The sequence below is a fragment of the Carassius gibelio genome, chromosome B13 (assembly GCF_023724105.1).
Source record: "Carassius gibelio isolate Cgi1373 ecotype wild population from Czech Republic chromosome B13, carGib1.2-hapl.c, whole genome shotgun sequence".
NCBI classification, from domain to species: domain Eukaryota; kingdom Metazoa; phylum Chordata; class Actinopteri; order Cypriniformes; family Cyprinidae; genus Carassius; species Carassius gibelio.
The window spans coordinates 9,886,694-9,912,798 of NC_068408.1; the positions used below are offsets into that span (position 1 = coordinate 9,886,694).

The following is a 26,105-nucleotide window of genomic DNA, read 5'->3' on the forward strand; positions in this document are numbered from 1 at the left end:
ATCGCATTTCCTTTGTCACCTTCCACTATACGGCCCATTAGTAATACAGCTCTAGCATACGGCTTTAAGAGGCTGTAGAATAATGAAGCTGCAGTCATACACTGGCTAAAGTCTTTCATATTATGCATGCACCATTATCAGTAATCAGAAAGCACACACTTATGGAGAGAGAAAGTCTCCTGAATCAAGTCAAAGCCAAGCCTATTTAACACTAAACGCAAAAAGAGGCCCAGCGCTTCGTAAAAGTTTTATTTTTGTTTCTTTGGTAGTGCATTCTGTCACTTACAACTATGAATGTCCAAACAATTAGTTTCTGCTTTGTTGTTTAACGTCATGAATATGCAGAAAAAACAAGTAGAACCGGAGCACTTTTACATTTTGTCATGTAAAAACCATTCTTAATTTGCAAGTTACATTGAGCCAAACTACACATTTTAAAAATTAACTGTTGGTGGGACTCGTGGGACACAAAAATGAGGTTTGTTTCAATTCACATGACCCCATCGGATAAGTTTTGGACTCATTCATGCATTAAAAACAACTAGACGAAGAGCAACAACTATCATTGTTACCCAAACTGACTGACTAATAATCAACAGGTTAATTGTTTACACACAACCATTGAAATCCTATTTTCCACGCAGATGTTTCGACTCCATTTCCTGTAAAACTCTCAAACTAGTAACTGTGTCCTTGATGCTGTGGGTATCTTGCTGATCATTAACTCCAGGGTCTCATCAATCAAACCCTCCCATTTGTGTCCACTGGAAGAACCGAATACAGATACTTGTGCCACAAACACATCCCAGCCTTTACAGAATAAAGCGATAGGGAGAGAGATACATTCAGATCTGGCAGCCAAGAGAGCCATAGTTAAGAAGATTCAATTTCAGATCTTTACTTCAGAAGACAGATCCTCTCCCCATCACCGGACGCACAGGAAGCACAAGAAATCTCTGAGCTGAAGGCTATCTCGGCTCTGTTGTGACAGCTCGAGAATTACAGAATTTTCTTTTAAAAACACCTCATTGACTGTCTCTGGAAATTCCAGTCCATTCCTCACAGGCTGAATATAAAGCGGTGGGAGTGTCTGATCCGTGACAGTGTCTCCTCACCTGGCACGTCTGGGAGCAGATCTCATCCACCTCTGCTGTCGATAAGGACTATCTGCATAGACCAGACGAACCATCCATCAATCCCTAACAATGTTGTGGAGGCCACGATACAGTTCATCTTGTATTCACACTGCAACATTACACAATTCCAGAATTCAATTACTTTACATTATGCAAAGCAAATATAAATCATGCCTGCTCCTGCAAAAACAACTTCAACAATGCAAGGGCAATGCTATACAGTTGCTAAGGTGCACTGACTGGTTAGTAGGGTGTTGCTATGTTGTTGCTTCACTGTTCTGGGTGCTTGTCAAGGTATTGCCATGTTGCTATTAGGTCTGAAACGATTACATGTTGTTAAACTGTTTGATGTCATATGATCTAAAGTAAGGGACCGTAATAACACATTTGATCAGTGTGGCGCTGTAACCCAAGCCTTCTTGCATGCAATCTAATAGAAGATATGCTGGTCCCACTTTATATTAGGTGGCCTTAACTACTATGTACTTACATTAAAAAATAAGTACAAGTACTTATTGTGTTCTATTGTATTGTAAAACACTTTTGCTGCTATTGAGGTGGGATAGGGGTAAGGTTAGGGAGAGTGTTGGAGGTATGGGTAAAGTTTAAGGGTGGGTTAAGTTGTAAAGTATGGGTCAACAGTGTAATTATAAATGTAATTACATCAATTAAATACAGATGTAATTACATGTAGCTTTTTAAAAAATATAAGTGCAATGTAAAAACATGTACACAATAAGTACATTGTACTAGATTATTAATTAAAATGTAGGTACATAGTAGTTAAGGCCACTTAATATAAAGTGGGTCCGATATGCTTATGAAAAGTGCAAACAAATCCAAACCAGTAGTGTGTACGAAAGTTTTACAAAACCTTTTTTGTTCTTTGTTCTTTCGGTGAGAAAACAGCAGTTAAGAAAGCATCTGATCAAAAAGATGTGGATGTTTGCACCAGCTCTGCATTCAGCACTCATGTCACATTTATTTATAACACTTGCACACTCAGTCTGAAATTTCCGCCCACAATTTTTGCATGTTAAAAAATAAATGACCTCAAGTTGTGTTAATCACGTTTACAAACGGCCTCCAAAACTTTCACCCATCATAAAAAAAAGAAAAAAAGTTTCAATTTTCTGTGTCTTTGCATCTGTGTAGCAATCATTTAAATAGGAAAAGATGACAAATACAGGGGAAAAATGCATATGAAAATTTCAGACTCAGTGTGCAAGGACATTTAAACATGAAAAAACAATGCCATTGTCACTTTTAGTTAGAACTACAAATGACTATATTGACTATATGACATTTTTCAGCACTTGTCGGTGCAGTTTGACCTGGCCTTTACTTGCCCAATTCAAACATAGTATAACTCTTGTTCTTAGATATGGCTTCAAAGCAGGTTTTTTTGGTCTCGTTTTATGGTCCAACCAGGAAATCGTCAGTCTAATCATTATGGCAAGTAATAGGCACACCATCTCTCAAGAAGCCTCTCATTGTGAACCACCAATGTAGCAGCACAGACGTTGAGGGACCAGTTACCTTCCTAAGCAGAATACTTAGTGTTTGATTCAAACCCCTTAACCCACACAATGAGCAACAGTAGCAAGCACTACTAATTAAAAAGGTGAGGCACACTTAACTGATACTGTTTTAGGCAGAAGCAGATCTACAGTCGATATGCCTGTAAAAGACATCTAATAGAACCTTTAATGATCCGTTGCGTATGTGAATTATAGTGTTCCTAATTGCTGTGGGTTTTACAGCAGTGTACAGACTATGGTGAGAGTGGCTTAGTTTTCTGCACTGTGGTTTCAGAAGGTTGCTGTGAAAGGTGACTGCGTGTACAGAATCTTTGTTTGTTTATGGCTCTCACCTCTAAATTTAACGACTTGTGACAGGCTAGCTTTATTAAAGTGGGCTTTGAGCATGCGCTGAGAGCCAGTAAAACTTCGCTTACTGCCGGTCAGGGATCAATTTTGTCTGCCGCTCCTCAAATTAACAAAACTCAATAGTCGAGAATGAACACACTGCAAGGCTGTGTAAGAGGGTAAAATGGAAGGTTTAATACTTTAATCAACTTTAATAGTTCACACTTTATTCAAATTTAATCGTTGGTTGAACAGAGAAAGACCTCATCCTGTGTCTGTTGTTTGCATATTCTAATGGGGATAATGTCAACAGAAGAGTGTATGCATGGATTAAGCCCTCAGTCTTCCCATGTCATGGATTTGCTGATATGCAACAGCCTCTCTTCATTTCCTGTTACTATTTTTTCATGCTCTCATTTCCCACTTCACTGATGTCTGATGAGGCTTAGCAGGAGGTCCCCTATTGATCTTGCCAACAAATATGCTCTAAGCATCAAAGCAAACCAATATAGTAGTTACGCATGTCTGTGTAATTGTGTACATCTGAGTTTTCTAGACTCTTTTATCTCTTTCATTTTACCTGGGAAGACTTCCATGTGCTCTAAACTCATCAAAATGTTGCATTTCCACATCAGTCTTTGGGGTTTTAAGTCTCTGGTATAAGGTTAGGTCTCCGGAGATGTTTTGTGAAACGTACCATCACTGGTATATTAACTATTCAGCTGCATAGCAACACACTACAAACACTCAGAACTTCTTTTCGACCAAATAGAAAGACATTAAACAACCACTCATGATTCATTAACAATCACATAACATCCTGACAAGCACTAAGAAGACCTAAGCAACTCCATAGCAATGCCCTGGCAAGCATCCACAACAACCTAGTTTCATGGACGTGAGTTTTGTATGAATAGTGGCTTTTAATCTACAGTACGAAAAATGAAACGAATAAATTTTTACATAGCATAATTTAGTCAGAGATAAGTTTTTGTTTTTGAATTTTTTTAAACTTTTATTCAGCAAAGACGCATGAAATGTATCTAAAGTTGCATTAAAAGCTTTTTTTTAAATGTTACTAAAGATTTTTTTTCAAATACATGATGTTCTTTTGAACTTTCTATTCATCAAAGGATCCTGGGAAAAAAAAAAAACTTTATAACTAATGAATGCAAAAAAATAAGTGCATTCAAATGATTCATTGTGATTAACTGCATCCAAAATAAAATATTTTGTTTACATAATGTGTGTGTACAGTGTTTATTTATAATGCATATATAAATACACACACGTGCATGTTTAAGAAAAATGTTGTCTGTATATTAAATATATTTATGTATAATATAGATTACATAAATATAAAAATATACATGTAAATACATGTAAATATTTTCAAAATATATACTGCATGAGTGTGTATTTATATATACTTAATAAATATACACCGTATAAACTTTTTTTTTTTGGATGCGATTAATCGTTTGACAGCACTAGAAGAAATGTTTCTTGAGCATCAAATCAGCATATTAGAATGATTTCTGAAGGATTATGTGACATTGAAGACTGCAGTAACGGCTGCTGAAATTTTGCCATCACAGGGATAAATTAAATATGCAAATGCTACAGTTTTTTCCTGAATATTTACTCAAATAAATTCAGCCTTGGTGAGCATAAGAGACTTCTTTCTTATTGACCCCAAACTTACAGTTACCTAACAGAATTGTCTGAACAAATAACTCCATATTAAACCTTGTTGCTCATTTGCAAGCACAAATCAATAATTCCGCTAATGTTAAAGGCTTACTCCATTGCTGAGTTTATTCTACTCTTGGTGACATTCTGCTGGTGTCTGGTCAGTCAGTTGTGCTTAAGGACTTGTAAATGGTACTTAAAAAACAAAACTACTTAAAACTTTAGAAAAACTTTCTTTAGTCAATATATATTAAGCTTAACTATAATTCTATGTCTTTAAAAAGATGCCAGATGTACATTTGGCCACATGCTATAATCCTGAATCAACGGTTTCATTCAACTACAGATATAATGACTGGCTTGCCAAGGTTTCTGTGGCTGATCCTTCATCTGCTAACAGTAAAACTGAGGCCTTTTCATTTTTTGCCGTAATGACAATTTTCAGCTTCTCTGTTTTCACCGGAGGAACATCCTTATAATTACAATTTAATAACCTCCTCCCAGGATGTCAGTTAAAATCCTGTTCTTTTGAGCCCATCTTATTTACGATATAATAATAATAAAAAAGACTGCTAAGCTGCTCTCAGTTCCCATTTTTTAATTCATTCTTGGTTTTTTTTTTTCAGAATTCTACAATAATTGATTGGAATTCCTTTGCAAGTCTAAGACTCTCTAATCTAATTATTCTTGGGAATTAGCATAATAGAAGTATTACTTTAGATTTCACTTAACAACACCATAAAAGAAAAGAAGGCTATTTCTAATTCTAGCCATACATTATGATTGCATTTATTTGCCATTACACCACAAATAAGGTTGAATGGTTAAATCATGCAGAAACATTTTTGTACAACAAAGGAACAATGCAACATCACCATCCAAGATTATCTAACAATTTTAAAACCTGTGAAAAATGAAAATGGGCAACAAGTCCTGTTTGTACTACGATAATGATTTTTGCTTCAAAAGACACAGAATTTGATTAACTTTGCTGACTAGGCACTGAACGAACAGATGGGTAAACAAACAAAGATTAAGCCAGATGCAGGCGGATCTGAAGCTACATGCAATAAATGGCCAGGCAATATTAGAGCCCTTGTAATGATGTTGCACAACCATAAGCATATGAATCTTAGCTAAATAAGACCCACTGTGATATAATATAGCCCTTCTCACCTCTCTTAATTGGATTTGGTAGATGCAGGTCAGGTGTGAAGGGCACCAGTGAGTGCTGATTAATACTCATTAGACTAACTAGGCCTCATGGTGCCATTCTGCCATACAGCTGGCCGCTCCATGGGATGCTATTGTGAGGTTTAACCCCACATAGAATGAACCGCAAACTGCCTTATCAGGAACTTTGGCCTTTTTTGCCCCATAATGCACTGCCCTTTGACCTAAGTTGGCCAGCTATTGTTAAATGGGGAGGGTAAAAGTTGAGCACCGCCTTCTCATTCAACAAATGCGCTGATGCCGGTATACGTATGTTTGTGTGTATGTGATCCTGAAAATTTATTCAACTCTGGCTTGGTGATAGATTCCAATCCACAACATTTATCAACAACAGATGCATCTGAGAAAGGAAAGCAAGTACAACAATAGGCCATTGACTCGTGATATATTAGATTTTATTCCGCTGTGGTGTCAGACAAGGAGAAGAAAGGAACAAACTGCAAAGGGTATTTTCACAGATAATACTGCCGTGCAGAAATCTGGTGGACATGGAATTGTGGCTGCAATCCCAGCTCTGGGCCAGATCCAAAAGAACCCTATTCATTCGGCGTAATAATGCTTCATAATATTCCAACACGTAGTTAACCAAACCACAGATGTGGTCTCGTTCTATTACAAAAGATGGTCCGATCATATTCTATTTGCAGAAAGAGGATAAAACACTCTTATTCTCGCAGTAAATTAAAAGTTATCAAAGACAGCTAGACAGAGACTGCAAAGTAGGTCAGGCTATGGTTTATGTTCATAATGCTACTCTTGCTTGCCATTTTTTAGGCTGCTTGGTCACCCAGTTGTTTGTATAGAAAAATGTATTGGGTTTTAATTGTATTTTCCCCTATATCCCTACTCCCAGGTGGTCAGTTAATGCCAAGGCGAGCACAGGGCAGACATTATTAAAGTGATTTTTTTTTCCCTTTCCACGTTGTAACTAATCAAGTTGGGGTAATTAGCCTCACACGCCTGTGTAGATTGACACGAAGATTAACGAGTATTTGCGGCACGCCTGAATGGAGGTGTGACATTCGCTGCTTGTTGTCTGAGCAGACCTGCGGAAGCGGCATGTTGTAATCCAGCGAGAGTGTGCGCTACAGTAACTAAACAGCTGTAAACGTGTGTTTTTCTCTTTCATGAAGTGCACTTAGACACACTGGCCATGACCCCCTGCACAAAATAACCAAACAAAGATATTATTCTTTATTCTTTTAACGCTATACATTTCCCTCTAGTTCAAAGCCCAGACAACCAGACTTAATCAGATTCACACGGCCAGTCTATTGCTGGTCATTGTTTTGTCAGACTCAGTGCTCGAAACAGGGAAGGGGTTTGAGTGTGAAGGGAATAACAGGATGAGCGATTCTGATAAGCATTTATGAAACATTTCTCTTCTTGTTGTTGCATGCTGAATGTTTCTAATCAGCGTGCTCGGCCTCCTAAATGACTGCGATAAAAGGACTTGTAAATCTTCAAGCCATGTTTAAGAAAAAAAAAATCATAATAAAACAGAAAATTTAATTGCCATCTGCTCTCTGCTGGAGCGGACTTGGGTGTAATGTGCTTTTTGCGCGATCAAAGGGACAATCCGCATCATGGTGGTTTACTTTCGGAGATCTCAGCCACCTCCTATTGAGAGTTCACAGCCCTGCTTATTGAAAAACACTTTTACAAGAGACGTAACAAGACTTAACTGAGTCACTTCAAAAAAACACAAACAAGAAAAATAAACCATCTTTCTTTTTGAAGATCTTAATGTAGACACTGACATATTTTATAGACTATAAACAACAGTTGCTTTTTTCCCCGGCCACTGAGGGTGTTTAGTTACAAACTGAGAGGAGGGAAGGGGACGTGACCAGCCAGTGAAAGAACAGAGGAAAATATTTTACTCAGTCATTGTTCTTATCTTATCAGGGCACAGTTAATAAAATATTTACAACTGCACTGTAGTCAGGACTCATCCAAGGTCTGTGGACCCCTTGCCTGAATCGATCTCAACAAATAATCAACTATAGGTAAGACAGCTTCATTAACACAAAACTAACATTCATTTGAGGACTTCAAATTTGATGTGATTTCTTAGAATACTTTTGAAGCTTTTCTATAAAGCCAATAAATCAAGACCTGTAACTATATATTTTATAAGAGGGGTCCTTAAAAGGGGGACTTTCTTTAAAAACAAAAATTTAAATAGTAATATTCATTCATATACAATATTTAAGCGAACAATATCAAATTTAGCTAGATACATAGAGATTCATTTTATATTTTCTTCTACAAATAAAAAACTACTTTAATTCAATTGTTTATTTGCTAAACTGAAATATAACATTCAATGCATTATTAAGGATTGTAAATATTTAACATTTTTACATATAAACAAACACATTTTTCAATGCTGAAGGAAGCCATTGTCTGTCAATGTGCTAGACGACTTCTAGTTATTTAAGGTAAAATAATATGGTAAGACACATCAGTTTTCAATATCAAGCAGCAAATGAGCCGTTTTGTATAGCTAAATAAATATAAAATAAAATAACTGTACAAATGGCCACGCCCATTTTACAGGCAAAATAGGATGGATACAAATAAATGTATTTTAAATATCCAGACAGACAAAAAGAAAAAATAGCATTTTGCTTTGCACCTCTACTGTGGGACACGTTCTCATCACTGATCACCTGCTTACCAGCATCCTGCAGGATCACCTAAGAATAAACAAACAATCGCTCACGTAGACTCTCGCAGACTTCAAACTCTGTGCTGTGTAAACAGCTTCTCTACAGTCTATCGGGGGTCACAGCCAAAGCTCTTTAAAGAGTGTTTCAGGGCCACAAAAAAAAAAAAAAGATTCCAAAGCACTTCAAACAAACTGAAGGGACGGCAGCAGTTGATCCCGCGCTTTCAAGGTTACAGAGCTGTGTAAACGTATACAAGTCAACACTACAAATACAGAGAAACACTTCGGTCACAGGAGTAGGACCACCGTGGCCGTACCGCCCAACCTCATAAACCCTGATCTCCTCTTAAGCCTGTCTCCAGCTGGGGTCTCTGGTCCACAGGGGCCCACCGAGGACCCAGGTGTAAGTGCAGATTTCACACAGTCATGGTGGCCCACCTCCGGAGTTCATTTAGCCACACAGTAGGGATAAAAGCAAGATGCGGGCCAAACCAGGCACAGCCCACCTCCTATTCACACAGCAGTGTGCGAAACTAGTACTTTTCTAATGGAAAAGCTTTCCTGCTCAATTCTGTTGATGGTACTTTTATACTTTATACACAACTGGGATAATAGTCACAATTATTGGGCATTTTATGTTACATTATAACTAAAGGCTAGATTTGCATTTCATGTAGAAAATCCCAGTGCTTGAAATGCAGAAAAATAACAGTGTTAAAGTATTATGCCATTTTATATCAGGGTTTGAGCTGTGTGTAAATGAAATGTTACATCAAAGTTGATTGACACAGGCAGGCGTTTTGTTTTCTGTCAGCGGTGTATAAGAATATGTGCAGTAAAGGGGCCAAAAAGGGTTAAATGGATGCAATATAGAAGACGAACCGCTATTCAGTATGCAAATATTGCCATCACATCCCTAAAATTAAAGGGACTTAAAAGGTTTTTATTATGATTTAAAGTTGAATGACTTATGTAACTTAGGTGATTCAAGCTCAATGATTTGCATGATTAATTTACTGATCAATTAGTTTTCACTCATCACTTATGATTTAAAACAGATGTGATTCAATGTTCAATGTGATTCGTCATTATATTTAACATCCAATCAAAGACAGGAAAGTCTCGAATCATAAAGAAAAATGAAAAGGTATGATATTTTAAAGTATGCTATTTTTAACGGCCAATAAATGAAGAACAACTGAGAAAGGGAGAAGATAGATGAACAGAGATTACCACGAAGTTGCTCATTTATTTCTCAGGAGAATTAATGGTGGCACAAAGTCAACAATTAAAAAATGTTTAAAAAATAATAATAATTTGCGTCCACTCCTCCACATAATTCAGTTTTATCAGTTGACTTTCAAAAGAGTAAAAAAAATAAAACACACTGTGCAAGAAACACATCTTATACAGCATTAGAAGTGTCATTATTATTCGGCCAATTAATTACTTGCTCTACAAACACTAACTGCAGCAGCTGAAGGAACAGAAAACCTTGTCTTAATTAGTTCATATTAATCTCATCTTTCCCCTGTAAAATTGTTTTTATAATTCAACTTTGTTCTCCTGAGAGAATCAAACAAATGGTCAGAAACTATTTTATTTTCTTAGCTATGAGGAACATGAAGAGAAATTGTCTTTGTGTTTTGGTTGGCCATTGGGATCCAGACACCATTTGAAGGCCTTTAATGGTTTGAACGATAAGGTTCCTGGTGACTGACAAATTAAAACAGCCACTCTGGAAATGTAATGAATATAAATCTTATTTATGGAGAATATTTCAGTGAACGCTCTCCCCATGTCTTTCTCCATTTCGCAGTTCACAGAGCGGACTGTTTACAGATACTGAGAGATACTGCGAGCCAATTAGGACTAAGAGCTGCAGATAGTATTGTTGAAGAAAATTTCTCTTTTGCTAATATCTCTTCTTCGGCTCATAAATTCCCTCACCTGCCAAAAAACGTTGTCCCTTCCCCCAGATTGGGCCTTGCTGGTTCATTCCTCACAAAATCTGTTTCTCAGGCTTATTTTCCACCCTGCTTAAGATAACATCCCACATCTGTGGGCTCCCCACTTCACAACGTTTTAACCAACTTCCTAACTGCTTCTTTCCTCTAAATCTCGTTTTCCCTGCCTCTTCTTCTCACTTCCTCCTCATTCCCTCATCCTGTCTTTCTCACTAAGCACCCGTACCTTTCATACCAAAGCTTCCAGGGTGTTTCAGAGTACTCCAATTACTCACAGTTGTAAAAAGTGTTTAAGCAATATATCATTTTATGTGAAAGACCTCAAATATGAACTGATTTTAAATGATGCTATCCTTTTCATTTATTTTTGGACGAACTGTTCCATTATGTATACACTGGCTCATGTAGTTTCCTGTAGTTATACAGTTTGTGCATCCTAAATCAGTATGATTACTGACTCATTGTCCATATGCAACTTTAAGGGTCATTTAAAAATGATATTTTAATTAAAACATTTCATCAATCAGTCAGTAATTGTACTGACGCAAGTACACATGCTTCATTTCAATAGGAACATCACTAAAAGTAAGTGTTCATTCAGTGAAGGATTTGTCATTAAAACCAGTAACTTGTGAGTCTTCATGTTCAATTCATTAAAGGCCGGTTTACACCTAGTCACTTCATTGGTTTTCTCTGATCGGATTGTTATCCGATCATGAAATGACCATGTGTAAATGCCCTCCGAAACGCTTCTGGGACGCATTTTAAACTTCAGTAGGGTGGTCTGGGTTGCATTCCAGACGAAACTGGTCTAGTGTAAATGCATCTGGTTACACTCTGGTTAGCCGACACACAAACTGCCTCAAACTGAAAAGTCGCAGGCGCTCAAAATACAATCATTTTCATTAAAAGTAGTGAGACTAACCTATTTTTCCAGTGCTGATGCCGCACTTTCTCCTGTTGTGGTCTTTGATCTTGAAATTTGCTGATAATGAATAAAATAGCATAAAAAACACTGCATATCTGTTGCTTTTGTTGATGTGAACTCCGTTAAATTTGCATATAGTGCGGGAATTGAAGACTGAATTTAAATCCGTTTTGCCAAGACACATTTATGAGTAAATGGAAATATTTTAACAAATCAGATAAGAGAAAACACTTGAAGTGACCAGGTGTAAACAGGCAACATAACACATGACAGAAACTATACTGTTTACACCTTTGATTTTTTTTATTTATTTTTTTATTCATTAAAAATCATTTTGTTTCTCGAATTGGACTATAAAGAGTAATTTCTTCATTAACCAGTCTACACTGGTTGTATTGCATGTTAAGGATTCAACAGATCAAAGTCATTTGTTTTGGGAATCAGAATACGGCTTGTGCTGTATGCTTATTTTGTGCTAGCACTTTATCACCATTATTTAATGTTACACAATCTTCTAGTCACATTCCATTTTGAATTCAAATGTGTACTACAGCATATTGGAGTAAAACTTGAGTAATATATGATTTTTCTCACTGTGGTAGTATTACAGTTAGGAAGGAGTTCAGTCTCACCTATTATGCCTTGGAGACCCACATAGTCATGGATGTATGTGCACGCATATGTGTGTGTGTGTGTGTGTGTGTATAACGTGTCGGCCCCAGACAGGAGGGCTGGTGGTACCGTGGGGTTAACGGCATGAATGGATTCATTCTGCCCCGTGGGAGCTGTCTCTGTTTTGCTTGAGTGACACTCTCTAGACAGATGTGGCGTTCTCCAGGACAGACTTCACCAGCTGAATATCCATAAGGAAAGATGCCCTCTCTCACATCGGTAACAGAGGAAAGAGAGGGAGAGAGAAGAAAAAGATGACAGCTTCTCTCCAGAGCTCCCCTTTTCTCCTCTGCTCCATCTCAGGGCAGAAACACAGCATTTGTTGGCGAGAGCACAACCTGACAGATAGCACTAACTAGCACAGCCTCTTGAGACGCACTGAAAGGCTGACAGTCGGTTACGGTTTGGCTAAAGGGCACGACTCCTGGTCTGTGTCTGCTCATTGGAGGTGTCAGGGAGATGTCACCCAGCACAATACTGAACTCACAACCCCCTTCATTGACCAACACCCCCAAACCCCGAAATCTCCACCCCTTTCTGTATTTTCTTTCTAAAATCGCGGCATAACAGATGCTGTAAAAAGACCATCTAGCCTACTTAGATAGAAGACGCACTTTTATCGTGAGTCAGTCTACGTAAATACCAAGGGTCTTGGATAATATGTCTTTTTGAGCTTTTGTTCTAGTAATCTGGGAAGTTTTTCAGACAGCTTTGACATCTGTCATAATTACAGCCTTTGTTCTTTCACCGAAGAACCGACAAATACGACATCCCACATTAAGACACTTTTGTGATGTTGTGTGTCCATGTAAACACACTCACACACATATTAGAGACACATTCAAACATTGTTTCATGCTTGAATCTAATTGCTTCCTATGGACGCTGGCATTTTACAAGACTGGGGTTTGAACGAATACTGATGTTTTCTTTTGTACTGGCATCATTAAGAGCATCCAAACACAACCCTTTAGTGGTCCCGGTCTCCCGCCTGTGCAGATAATGTGGTCTGCTTCACACTTCACTTGAGAACTGTAGTAAATTTCATTTAAAATTGAATTCATTTGTAGTAATTACTAAAATCTTCTGAATCCGTTCACTTTAGAGAAATCTTCCTGCTCCATACTCCATAGCTCTGTGGCTAACTCTAGCCCATTAAAAGCTAATAGCTCTGAACCTAATCGTTTTTGTCCCAAATCTATTTAATCCTATGCTTGAGTTAATGCTTTGTGCACCAGACGGGCTTAATGTTCATCTCAGTGATAAAGATCACATAAATGCTTTCTGAGTATATGGGCACATCACATCAGATCAGGCTTATCTATTTAGCCACCTAGTAGCCAACAGTAGACGGTTACCTTCTGATTATAGTGTGAATTTATTCCAGTTCAAGATGCATTTACACACTGTAAATAATATTTGTTCTAAATTAAAGTTTCTTTGATGGTCTGAACACAATATTTTAATTGCATAAAAACATTAAAGATGATTACAGATGATTATTAAACAACATATTCTTATATTCTGAGTCTCTGTAAAAGTTGTCTATTCCGATAATGGGCTTTTTATTCACTGTGCCGTCTGGTAAGGGGTTGATTAATTAAATTATGAATATATCTAATTTCATATTGTTGACTAAACTATATTTTTGTGTCTTTTAATTTCTTACATTTCTTGAAAAGAAAATAATAAGCATGATGTCTAGAATCCACATTTAAAGAAACGCATCGAGGTGTTTATTTTGGCCCTTTCCCTCACATATTGACCACTGTCGTCCCCCTTTAAAAAATAAATGAATAAATAATTGCTACGAATTAATTGGATAACAACCTCAACATTTTTCTTTATCATGAAGTTTCAGTAAAACCTCGCTAAAGTGCTTTGCTTTTGCAAACCACCTCTTTCTAGAGTGATAGACAAAGTAATATAATTCAATCCAATTGGGCCTTTTTTCAAAACAGTCCATTTGCAACATTAAAAGCGGCCATCGATTTGACAGATCAAACCAGCGTTAAAGAGATTGTGGGTGACTATCATGCTAGGTCTGCGAAGTGGCCTGTTGGTGAGACTATGGTGCTCTAGTGGGGACTGTTCCTCACCGCTCCTTAAACTGTCAGGATACATTTTGTATGCAGCCAAGGGCTAGAGGATGCAAAAACTGACCAATGAGTAAACTGACAGGACAACTCATCCTCCAAACAAGAATGACTCCCAGTGGGCAAAGCCAGCGAGGCTCAGCGACCGCAGCACCAAACACGAGGCTTTTCAGAGCTAAATCTGAAGTGACATTCAGAAAGGGAATGTTCGGTTTTGTCTGAAATCTCGGCGATTGACCCAGAATAATGTGGAATGGATGGGAGGATGCTCTTGCACTCGACTGTTCTGATGCGTCATAGAGGAGCAATAATCTGAATTTATCCAACCCATTTCTCGATGACAGGGTGAAACACCTGCGTCACACAGGTCTTGAAATCCTGTGGATCTCTTCCTCAAATAATATGTTGTCATGGGTCAAACTGGAGGAAGACATTCCCCCAAGGATATTTTCTCCACAAGCACAGAGATAAAATTTTAGATACCAGTTACAGATTTTTTCTCTAGTGTGCTGGAGGTTGCAGGTATCTACTGTAATAATGGAGCAAATCACAGATTTACACATTTGAAACACACACACATAAAGATGTCAGCATGGAAAGGGTGCGTAACAGAAGTGCAAACATCAGAAATAAGCTGAGACACAAAAAACCTGTGTATACTGTTGGTGTATATCAAACAAATGACTCAGGCTTTCCACAAACATCATTACTCGGATCATGATTTCCTGGGATCACGATTGTTTACTGTGAATGTGTGAAGGGAAAACCATTTACAAGCCCCAACCGGGCTATTCCCATGGGAATGAAGAGCTCTAGTGAAGTAGTTTGTTCAGGTGTTTACTGGAAGATGTAAGCTGCCCGGGAATGTCATGGAGTGTCTGTTGACATTTACTCTGAAAAGCTAAATACTGTACATCCGCCAATCATTGAATCATGTGATACCAAAAAACTGCACCTGTAACCATTAAATAGTGGGTGTTTCAATCATTTATCCTCATTTTTACCTCACCAAATGAAAGATTTACGAGTAATTAATTTGTGTGTGCGGATAGAAATTTGACGGTAAAAGTTAAAACACTTTCCTGGCATCGTGCACACAGAGCCCAAGCAATGCCATTGACTAACTAATGACATGGTTGCCGATGGCGATGGGATGACAGTGGGGAGATTTATGTGCGGAGACACAGATGAATGATTCATCAGTTCTAGGGAACAGTGATGTGAACACTGAGCCCAGTATTGGCGGCAGAAACCCTGCACTTTAACCGAGATGTGACAGTAGACCTGCCACATTGTCTGACACCTACATTAATGTGTCCTTCATGAAGCTTTAGAGGGGGAAAATATCTTCCTTGCAATATATTTGCTAATAACACCATTAATTTGTTCTTCTTTATAATTATATATGTGCATTTTACAGTAAGGTTTGCTAAGATATTTATAAAATTTAGCAATTAATGCATACAGATCTTGCTGGCCTTCTCCAAGATACCATAAAACATCAGCACATCTAAATATAGCGCTCACTGAAGTAGCCCAAAAAGTAATGGTGTGATAATTTCCCATCAATTAGTCCATCATCACTGCTGATTGGGCCAGAGTGTGATAGCAGAGCCTATTTCAGGATCCTCCTACAAAGACCTGTGAACAAGCATGCAGTAAGGGATTATGGGTATAAAACTCCCCTCCAGAAGAACACACATTCATGTGCTTGTGTAACAAGTATCTCTATCAAAGAGTAAAATAGCCTTGTTGAGATCCATTAGATGTATCCACATGCTGCCGTTCGCCTTTTGACAGCCGCATGTGGAGGATGTTTTGGTAAGAGTTGGGACAAAAGGATGGGTTTTGCATCATTTCAGGTTTTAATTGGAGCATGGATGTGGTCGTAGCTAAAGTGGCAGGTGTGGTGCTTTTGTTCCATTGAGCCCAACATGGATAAAAGCTGCCTCGCAGCAGGTGCATGGATGAAACCGATTTAAGCACAGATGATGCATTAGCTACAAAGCAATACTGAGGTAACCTGAAGATGAAGTGTGATTCACGATGTTCTGTATTAATCGCAAAGATGAAAGGATGGATGAATGTTGCAAGGGTTCACGCAAGCACACAAGGATGAAACAGTGAAATCGTGTTGATTTGATATAAGAGAGACAGCCGGTGAGATGAAAGACAGAAGCTGCTCTCACTTTCACCCCTGCAAAGTGTAAAAATAAGACTGGCTGCATTCAGCACCAGATCAAAACACAAAAGGGAGACTAAACTGCCCTCTTGAAATTATATTCATATTGAGAGAGACATGATGGGTAGAAGACAAAGTATGTGAGTGGAAAGGCAACATTTTCCCTTCCCCACTCATAAGCATTATGTAATTACTAGGTGCGTTTACATTGTAACTTTTTGCTTACATCGGAATTCTTTCTGATCAACGAATCCAAACGTAGTATTTACATGAACTAAATTAAGTGATCTGGCTGATATGCATGTTTACATGTCCCAAGCTAATGATCGGATTTACTCTTTTTGACACGCAGACACTACATGAATTTACAGTTTCCTGCTGTTGTTGCATAAGCGTTTAAAAAGCACACGTGATATTTATCTACTTCGGGTTCTAATTAGGGGACGACCAGCACATGAACTGTTGTGCAGAGTGTTGCTTACTTAAAAATAAATAAATAAAAAAAGTATAATAATAATAATAATAATAATAATAATAATAATAATAATAATAATTCTTTTTTCGCCAGGAAGAACAGCTTGTTTCGTGCATCATACGTCATTGCACTATTTCTACTTCACTGCGTATGCAAAGTACTTTCCAGTTTCGGTTTTCAATCCGATCAAGTGTTTACATGTCTTCTCCCTTGGATTCCAAAGCCACCCCTTACAATACGATCTAAATTTTAGTTGGATCTGGCCAATTCAATATGATTGACGTGTTTACATGTGACATTTTTATTCTGATTGACCTATTATCATCGGATTAGTAGGGTCTATGTAAACGCAGATACTCAAATCTACTTCAGGTTTTCCCTTTCACAATTAGGTAAGATAAATCTCACTGCATAAAAATGTCAATTTATAATAAGATTCATTTTGTTAACAGTTAATGCATAAAGTATCATAAACTAACAATGAACAGCATTTTCTATTGCATTATTAAATTAAACGTATTAATTTGGATTAAGGATAATTTATAAATACACTTTTGTTCGTTAATTTACACTCACAATACATTTAACTTGAAATGTAAAAAAAATTATGCAATGTGCAGAATACAGAAATTAACCATTAATGGATGCTTTAATAGTGTTGTTTACTTTTGCATGACACTAAATTAACTAAATGTAAAAACACTTCATTTTCAGCGTTTTTTGGTGCATCTTCTCAGTTAACAACGGCTCTGTGTAGTAACAGCTGCTCTATGTGAAATCACGCACCTGATGGAATTAACCACTGATAAGAGAACCGGCTTTACTGACGAGATGCGCATTAACGATCGGCCGATCGTGATCGGAGCACCCCTAATATATATATATATATACACTATTATGAATTAGATAAATGTATTATCCATTTTTAGATTTTCCATGCAAAAACATGTCCTCAAAAAACATGTTTTTTAAATTCCCAATGATTCTTTGGTCATCCAGAGTAGCCAGTGAAAACGCTGCACACTAGGATTTGCCCAAAACAAATTCTGAAATCTGACTAAACTAAATCCTTCAATTGTTATCGCATTGTAAAAACATAATATTTGAAACTGAATGTACATTTGGTATAGGCTCCAGGGAGATATACGTGATGATACAATAATAACATGAGCTGAATAAGACCAAAATAGAATCTCTATACAGTACACGTCTTGCAGCCAATTTGGAAAACATACAGAACAGTACACATCCACGCATAAATACAATGTCTCTAAGAATTATCAAATCCCAACATGACACTTGTGCAAGCCGTCAGGTATCAATAGGCTGCTTTAATGTGTGAAAAAGCAATTTAAAAAGCTATCCAATAGTTGTGTTCTGTCAATGGAGTCACTTTCACCCCACAAAAAAATAAAACGATTAATGCCCGCAGGCTAACGGATGTTGCTGGCAACACACATGGTCTTAATTGCTTTTTGCAAGGTCAAGCGACCTACTGCTCCCTAGCTCAGAATAAGGAGACATAATTCAAGTATGGAACATGACATGTCCTTATTCCAGCAAGGAGAATCTGGAACTTCACTGAACCAAATTATAGTCATAGACACATTTAGAAAAAATGTGATGAATATACTTGAATGAGATTTTTTTTTTTTTTAAGTATAGTATATATTTGAAGTATAGTATAGTCAAGTAGTATAATGTAATGCAATATAAATTTATATTTAAATTCATACAATTAGACATTCTAAATGGAATTTAAAAAGATACATCACTGTTGCTTTCACATATGGAAATTCCACATGATTTTTTATTTCTTCTAAATTGTTAAAACAATCATAGTACAACTAAAACATATAAATAAAAAATAAAACATAAGTGAATACAATGCAGTGGAGTAGTAACAGTGATAACTATGATATACTGTACTTATACTGCAAAATTGATATGGGTTTTGAGCGGGATATGGAACTGCAATCACTTCTACTCCACTCCATACTCTGGTCTCACACATCCATACAAAAGTTGAAGCATCACCAAAACTGCTGTGATTTGTCTGGGTGGTCTACTTGAAACCTCAGTGCTAAACAGGCAAAAACATTTCGGTCAGAATGCTAACGAGGCAATATCCCCTGTGGATGAAGACATCAAAGTTCTCTCCACTACTGGAGATTTGTAGGCAAGTTAAAAGCAAAATCATTGTGTTCTACACCAAGAACCAGACTGATAGACATCAGGACTTGTTTATATCAGATGTACCCCCTTCAGGACTCCAACACCCAGCTATCATATAACACCAAACAGTTTATATTACCAGATGCATCTCAGCCTGCTTCATTTACTAGAAAGCAAACGTCAGGATATTGTGATCAGTTGTGAAGAACGCCAATAACTATCTGAAAAACACATTCTTTTTTTTTTCTTCTTTTTTTTTATGAGCACTTATGTTCAGAGATTGTTTAGATTTAGGAGAAATAGAAGATTTAATCATGCCCATTTAAAGTGGGAACTAAATAATGTGCTTTGCTGACCACACCAATTTTATTTTAATTGTGTTTGTTGTGTGTCGCGTTTGCGGCTCAACAACAGGAAACCTCTCAACCGCAGCTATGAAACCCTGTGAGAGTCAAAAACTGGGTGGAATGCTGGTACGCTAAAGCCTAAAATATCAAAACAGTTTACTAGACAATTAAATGACCGTGGCCTTTTGCCCCACCCAGAGTTAAAAGCTCCATACAGTAGAAACTTTCCTTTCTATTTACATTAGAGAGTGAGCATTTCTGCCAGATCTCAGGTCATTAGAAAGCAAAACAAGAGCAGGGAAAACCTTCCAGAGATAAGAGGAAGCCTAAGTCTTTCTTTCTGAAGAGTAGCGAATGAGATGAACTCATCACAGATGGAGGTCCTCACCTCGATAAACGATAGGCAGTAGGAAAGGGGGAGAAAAGAAAACAGGTTTGTGTATATGGCACCCCATTGCTGATATCGTAGGGTCAAGAGATAAAGCCACCCAGGACATACAAGGTTTTTTTTTAGACTGGAGAGAGTGAGAAAGAAATGAAGAGCTTTGTCTTGAGTGAAATAGGAGAGCCAGATTTTTTTTTTAAAAAAAAGGGAGAAAAGGCGCTTTAGACTGAAGTCTCCAAAAGATAAAAGCCAGAGAACTCTTGCTACCTGGATCGTCATTCAAACCACAGAATGAGCTTTACTCATGTCAAGTCTTTTGCTTTGCTTTTGCAATTATTGCCAAAGGATTACACTTGGCTTTGTTCAGACAGGCAGAGAAATTCTGAATTCTTGTTGCATCCTACTCAAATTAGTTTCATTTTTGTAGTTTGAACGATTATATATTATAGATTATATATATATATATATATATATATATATATATATATATATATATATATATATATATATATATATATATATATATATATATATATATGTACTAAATGTATCTTTAGCAAATATCAAAATGAATATTCATTTTCATACTGTGAAAAATCATTGTGAGGCTTAAACTCACCTGTAGCAATTACAATTACCAATTTTAGGTTTTAGTTTTTTAATCCTTATACTATAACTTTGATACTTTCATTCTAGATGTGTTAAATTGATCAAAGCTAACAGAAATCTTATTGATCCAAACTTTTGAACGGTAGTGTATGTGACATTCACTGTAAAAAAAAAAAAAAAGTACAGTGTGAACAAAGCCTAAAATCTCCCCGTCAGTCCGTCCCAAACTAGTGTGCTGTTTTCAGAGTTTAACGTGCTTTCTTTTGTTGCCAACCTGGGATTAGCCTTTTTTTTTTTATCTTCTTTGACACTATACCAAATGTCTTCTAGTTCCGGGTTAATTGGTTTTCTAGCACTGGCATCTGGGAATGGCAATTAGGGGAGACAATGCTCTTGATATGGGCTTTGATTAAACTCCCTTCAGTGCTGAACAAGACAATAAGCTCTTTTTTTTTTTAAATCAGGGATGTGAGTTTTGTTTGCAGGCTGACATGTTTGGGAAAAAAACACCTCCAGATGCAACGCTAACAGGCATATTTCCTTTCACAGATCTTTTTCAGGTACAAAAATATTCCCACAGAGTGTAACATCAGCCTTCGTTCACCTGCTGTTGCTGATGAAAATCCTCTAATAGTCTCCCTTACACACATATGTGCATACACACCAATATCAAAAGCCAATTACGGCAAAATAATGAAGAAACCAAATTGCCCCCGAGACGTTTCGCATCGTGACAAATCAATAAAAAGACCATGATGACATACAACGATGTGCTAATACAGCACGGGGCCGCAGAAACATTTGACTCCCAGTTGTGGGGGTCACAGCGATTCACTGACAAGAGCTGTGGTAAATAGTTTTGTCACAGATGTGTGACCTCTGGCCTTAATAAGGCAGTTTTTTTTTTTTTTTGCCCACTTCTCCAATCAGGGAAATCGGTCACAGTGACGGATAAGGGTCTATTCTAGAGCTACAATGAAGAAAGATGGGGGTTTGGGGGCTTTTAGCACACATCAGATAACATAAGAGCTGTAAGGAGAGTGTGATGTGAGACGGATCGAGTATCACGAGAGGTAATCGCTTCCTCACGAGGGACCCAATCAAGTGCGGTGGGCTCCCGAGATGTGGCAGGGGAGAAGGACCCTCCCTGACACCGTGGCACAGATGGATAAACAATGAATCGTGCGAAAAGGGGCACACGACTGACCTACATCCATTATCTGGGGACTAAACAGATTCCTCTGTAAAAGTGGGGTGGATCAAAATTCCAGTTGTAATTGGGTTGATTCCCGATCCCACACCCTGACACTCCTTTACTCCTTCTGTCATGCTGTGTGATTTGTGTGTAATTACTTCAATCATGTCAAAATGTGTGCAGAAATGGTTCCAAATGAGGGCCTGTGTAGTGTTGCTGCATTAACCGCCCACATGGGCAACCACAAACATGGTTGAACACCTCAGACTTCAAGTGCCAGTGGATGGCGATGTGTTTCCCGATGTTGAATTCATGAAGAAACCACCTAACATCTCAAAACGGTGTTACAATGAAAATGTAGTAAGATGAGACACTTACCTCCTCCACCGCCGAGCAGAGAAGAGTTTGCTGTAGAGGAAACAAAAGAGAGAAAGACAACATGAGTGTCTGAATTACAGAATATGTTCAAAAGAAGCACTTTAGCTCAATGTGGAGCATACTATCATTCAGATGAGAGCCAACAAAGATGTGGAACCTGAAGGTCAAGAACACTCCAAAGCCAGACATTTGCACTGAATAGAGGTTTGAGTTACCAGTGAGCTAGCAGCTGTACTGCTGAACGCTATCATTACACTCCTTAATGAACACCATTGAGCGCTAAATGCTCAGGCTGCGTGTTACACGTAGAGCTGCTGTGGTGAGTTTAAGCAGACGTGGCTGGGCAGGGGGGCCCAGCGTTTCTTTGATGCCATGTTTCTGATCTCTGAGCAGTGCAGTGGGCAGCCCGGGGTCAGCGGCTTGTCTAAGAAATCCCTCCCGCCACCCAAATGAGAGTGCTAAAAACAGACAGAGCAAAAGTATATTCCACTCCTCTCTACTTAAGAGGCACAACCAGCCACACAGGAGAGTTTGGCGCCCCACAAGACAATGTTACCTTTTTATTTTTCTTTATTCTACAAGTGGTGAATTAGAGTGCCAGTTACCAATTTATTGGTTCATTAGAGAACCAATAAATATATATATATAAACATACATTATATTATATTTATATATTTATATATATATATATATATATATATATATATATATATATATATATATATATATATATATATATATATATATATATATATATATATACACACACACACACACACACAGATATATATATATATATATATATATATATATACACACACACAGATATATATATATATATATATATATATATATATATATATATATATATATATATATATATACACACACACATATATACACATATATATACACATCCATCCACACACACAGTATATACAATAAATAATATTACTATTATAATATTACATATCATATAATAGTAAAAAAAAAACATTAAATCTGCACCGTTCAGAACAAATGCTTAGAGATGCATCAGCATTTTAAAAGCAGAGAAAGGTCCTAATGGTGCAACTGTGTTCTTCTGTCTGAGCTTTCCCAACGACGACAGCACGGCATCTTTTATCCCAGCGGGGACGCCGAGAAAGTTGAGAATAATGACCCACGAGGGCCCTTTTATTTTTACTTTCTTAAATGTTTCTTTCCCTTTGTAAAGCAAATCTCTCTCTGTGGGATTCTTTTGATCTCTTTCTCCCTCGCTCCTGCTTTTTCTTCGTGGAGAATAAGCATCTAGGTAAGCATGAAAAAACCCTGCTACCTCCACTGAGATCGACAACAAGACTAACCCCTCAGCAACTGATATCAAGGGAGACATTAAAATCCTCAAAATGGATGGGGACTTTTCCTTAGCAATCTCTTATCATAAGACAGCTAGCAGGAGAACAAATGGAGAACAGCTGCTGCGAAGAAGCAAAAGAGAAAACGTATGCACTTTCAGAAGAAGATCTCAGCGCTGCTGTGCTGTGGAACTGGCTACTTGCAGTATGATCCAAAGTGACAGGAACTTGAGTCGGCACAGGCCACAGTTAAAATCTAACAGAAATCTACACCAGAAGCATAATCATACCATATTGCAGTTTTATAGATTTATTAATCATAAAACGCATTTGCTCTCTGTCTGTCTTGTTCTATATATAGGTACAAAAGGAAAAATGTCTAAAAAAGTGATTGATTGATCCATACAGATATATTAATAAATATTAAAATAATGTATATAGCTCTACAATTATTCAGTGTGATTTTTTTTTTAAATGAATACTTAAATTAGAAACAGTAATTAAAAAAAAAAATTCACACAATAATACTATTTTACTGTATTTTTGATCAGATACAGTAATGTTTAGAGAAATTATGCTTCTAGCATCACAATAGTTGCTGAATGGAAAAAAGCATTTTTCTTAGGTATTCCTATTCTCACAATAGTTGCTAAATTGCAAAAATAAATAAATAAACAAAACCACCCACATTGTCATCTTAATGCAGGAAAGCAGACAGGAAGACAATGTGCTACTTCCTGTGCCATCCTAGACCTTTGCTCTGCTGAGTGTCCACCCTTGATAAGACCACAACGCTCAACAGACAAAAACAAAGCTTTGTCTGAACATGGTGCTGGGTTTTTTTTTTGGTCTTGTTCGGGTCATAAATCCCAGTCAAAGTTTCCTGCTCTCTCTTAGAGAACTGACGAGGGCCGGTAGGACTCTCAGTGGTGGGCGTCCCGCTAAGCTCGTAAATCTAACGATACAGAAACACTGAGATTGTGCTGGTCATTAGTTAGTGTCAGAAAACAACACCGACGCCCCAGCCTCCACAGTGACGATATCCTCACACATTCCCACACTTCCACACACACAATCGCATCTTTCTGGTGTTTTTCCTTTTTCACTTGGGGTTTATACCAAGCAGCTAAAAGCTGCTCACACTTTCCTATCGGGCCCATAGGGACATAGCACATGTACCCCATAAAAGACAAAAAACACCAGAGAAAAAGAGAAACACTCTTTATTAATACATCACAGACAACACACACACACACACACACAAAACTTTAAGGAGACTCCAAAATATTAAGGCATGCAAAAAAACTAGAATATGTTTATATACAGTGTGCTGACACGTATTCATCTGTATTTTAAGTATACATTATATTTATTTAGTTAATCTATTTTTAGTCAGTTAACAGATTTAGTAATGTAGATTGTTTTTTTTTCAACAAAAAGCTGATTTGTTCTACATTATTATCTTTGCTCGACATTATTATCTTTCAAGAACTCAAATACTAGTACAACCTGATATGAGAAAATGTATGAATTTACATTATTAACATGCTACAACACAGCATCAACCTGCTAAAGCACTTTGAGAAACTGATTTTCAACCTTTGCTTGCTTCCAGAACAATTTCATCCATATTTTTCTAAGCTGCACAACAATATCAGAATGTGTGATTGACTGACTAACTCCGTCTGGCATACAGAATGAAGATGCAAGAGAAAAGCAAGCACAGTTTGCATTAACCTGAGGCTAAACGAAAAAATGATCTGCCAAGACCTCAAATGAACCAAGCTAAAATGCTTCACTGGAAAACAACTTGATTTTGTTGCCTGGTTTTATCCCCCCCTTTTCCCTGGCATTTGCTTTCAGATGCACACCAAATCTACAGATTTTTCACATTTATGATGCCAAGCTCAAAACAGCGATATCATTTTCCTCCGAGATTTTGGCCTTCGTGCAAAATTAAAGTGAGTACAAATAGAAGCATGTTGTCGGAAGAAACGAAATCGTTATACTTAGCAGGCTGACATACTGAACATGCCAAGCTAAAATTACTTGCTTTTTATTAAAAAGGAGGCTAAAAACAGGATGCCAGAGTACATTCAAGTTTTAATATTCCAAACATCGTTCAAAGAGCTGGAACTAGTTACAGCAGTGCAGAATTATTTAAAGTGCTTTAAATAATCAGCCATGTGTAAATAAGTTTAAAAAAAGGGTGACAGGTGAATCGCCCTTCAGTTTACACACACACACTAGACTTTCCGCTTCACAAGACAGCATAACTAGGTCTGCCAGTTAGCCCAAAATTTTAGGCTGAAGTCATTAGTACAGTAAGCAATGGGCTATAGATCAACACACACGCTCACAAAGAGCCCTGCAAGATTGCTGAAGGCTGAAAATATCAGGAAGAACCCATCTCATGTCAGCAAAGCTCGGCGTTAAATTGAACCAAGTCTTGTGGGTAATGATAAGACTCTTTATTAGCCACTGAGACAGAGAGAGAGAGAGAGAGAGAGAAATCTAGGCTGTATTTCTTATTTGCAGCACATTAAAAATACATGTGATTTAGCCTGGCCCAGACACAGCACAGTGCGATAACTCTGCTCGGCTCTTTTGTTCTTTATTGCGCCGAGCGTTCCCGGAGGAATCCATCTGCAACTGCAGAGCACCAGAGCAGGACTAGCTGAATCAGAGAGTATGGGACCAGAACAGATCTCTCATCTCATCTCTCTCTCTCTCTGTGTATGAGTACAGTTATATAG

General features: G+C 37.5%; 1 protein-coding gene across 4 annotated transcripts in view; it reads right to left on the reverse strand.

Annotated features, from left to right (window-relative positions):
• The window catches only part of macrod2 (mono-ADP ribosylhydrolase 2), a 501,746-nt gene that overhangs the window by 349,268 nt on the left and 126,373 nt on the right, over window positions 1-26,105 (reverse strand). For all 4 annotated transcript variants that reach the window (XM_052572472.1, XM_052572470.1, XM_052572471.1 and 1 more), the window contains exon 4: window positions 22,013-22,042. In XM_052572472.1, coding sequence (XP_052428432.1) covers window positions 22,013-22,042 — 30 coding nt within the window. The remainder of the gene's footprint in view (window positions 1-22,012; window positions 22,043-26,105) is intronic.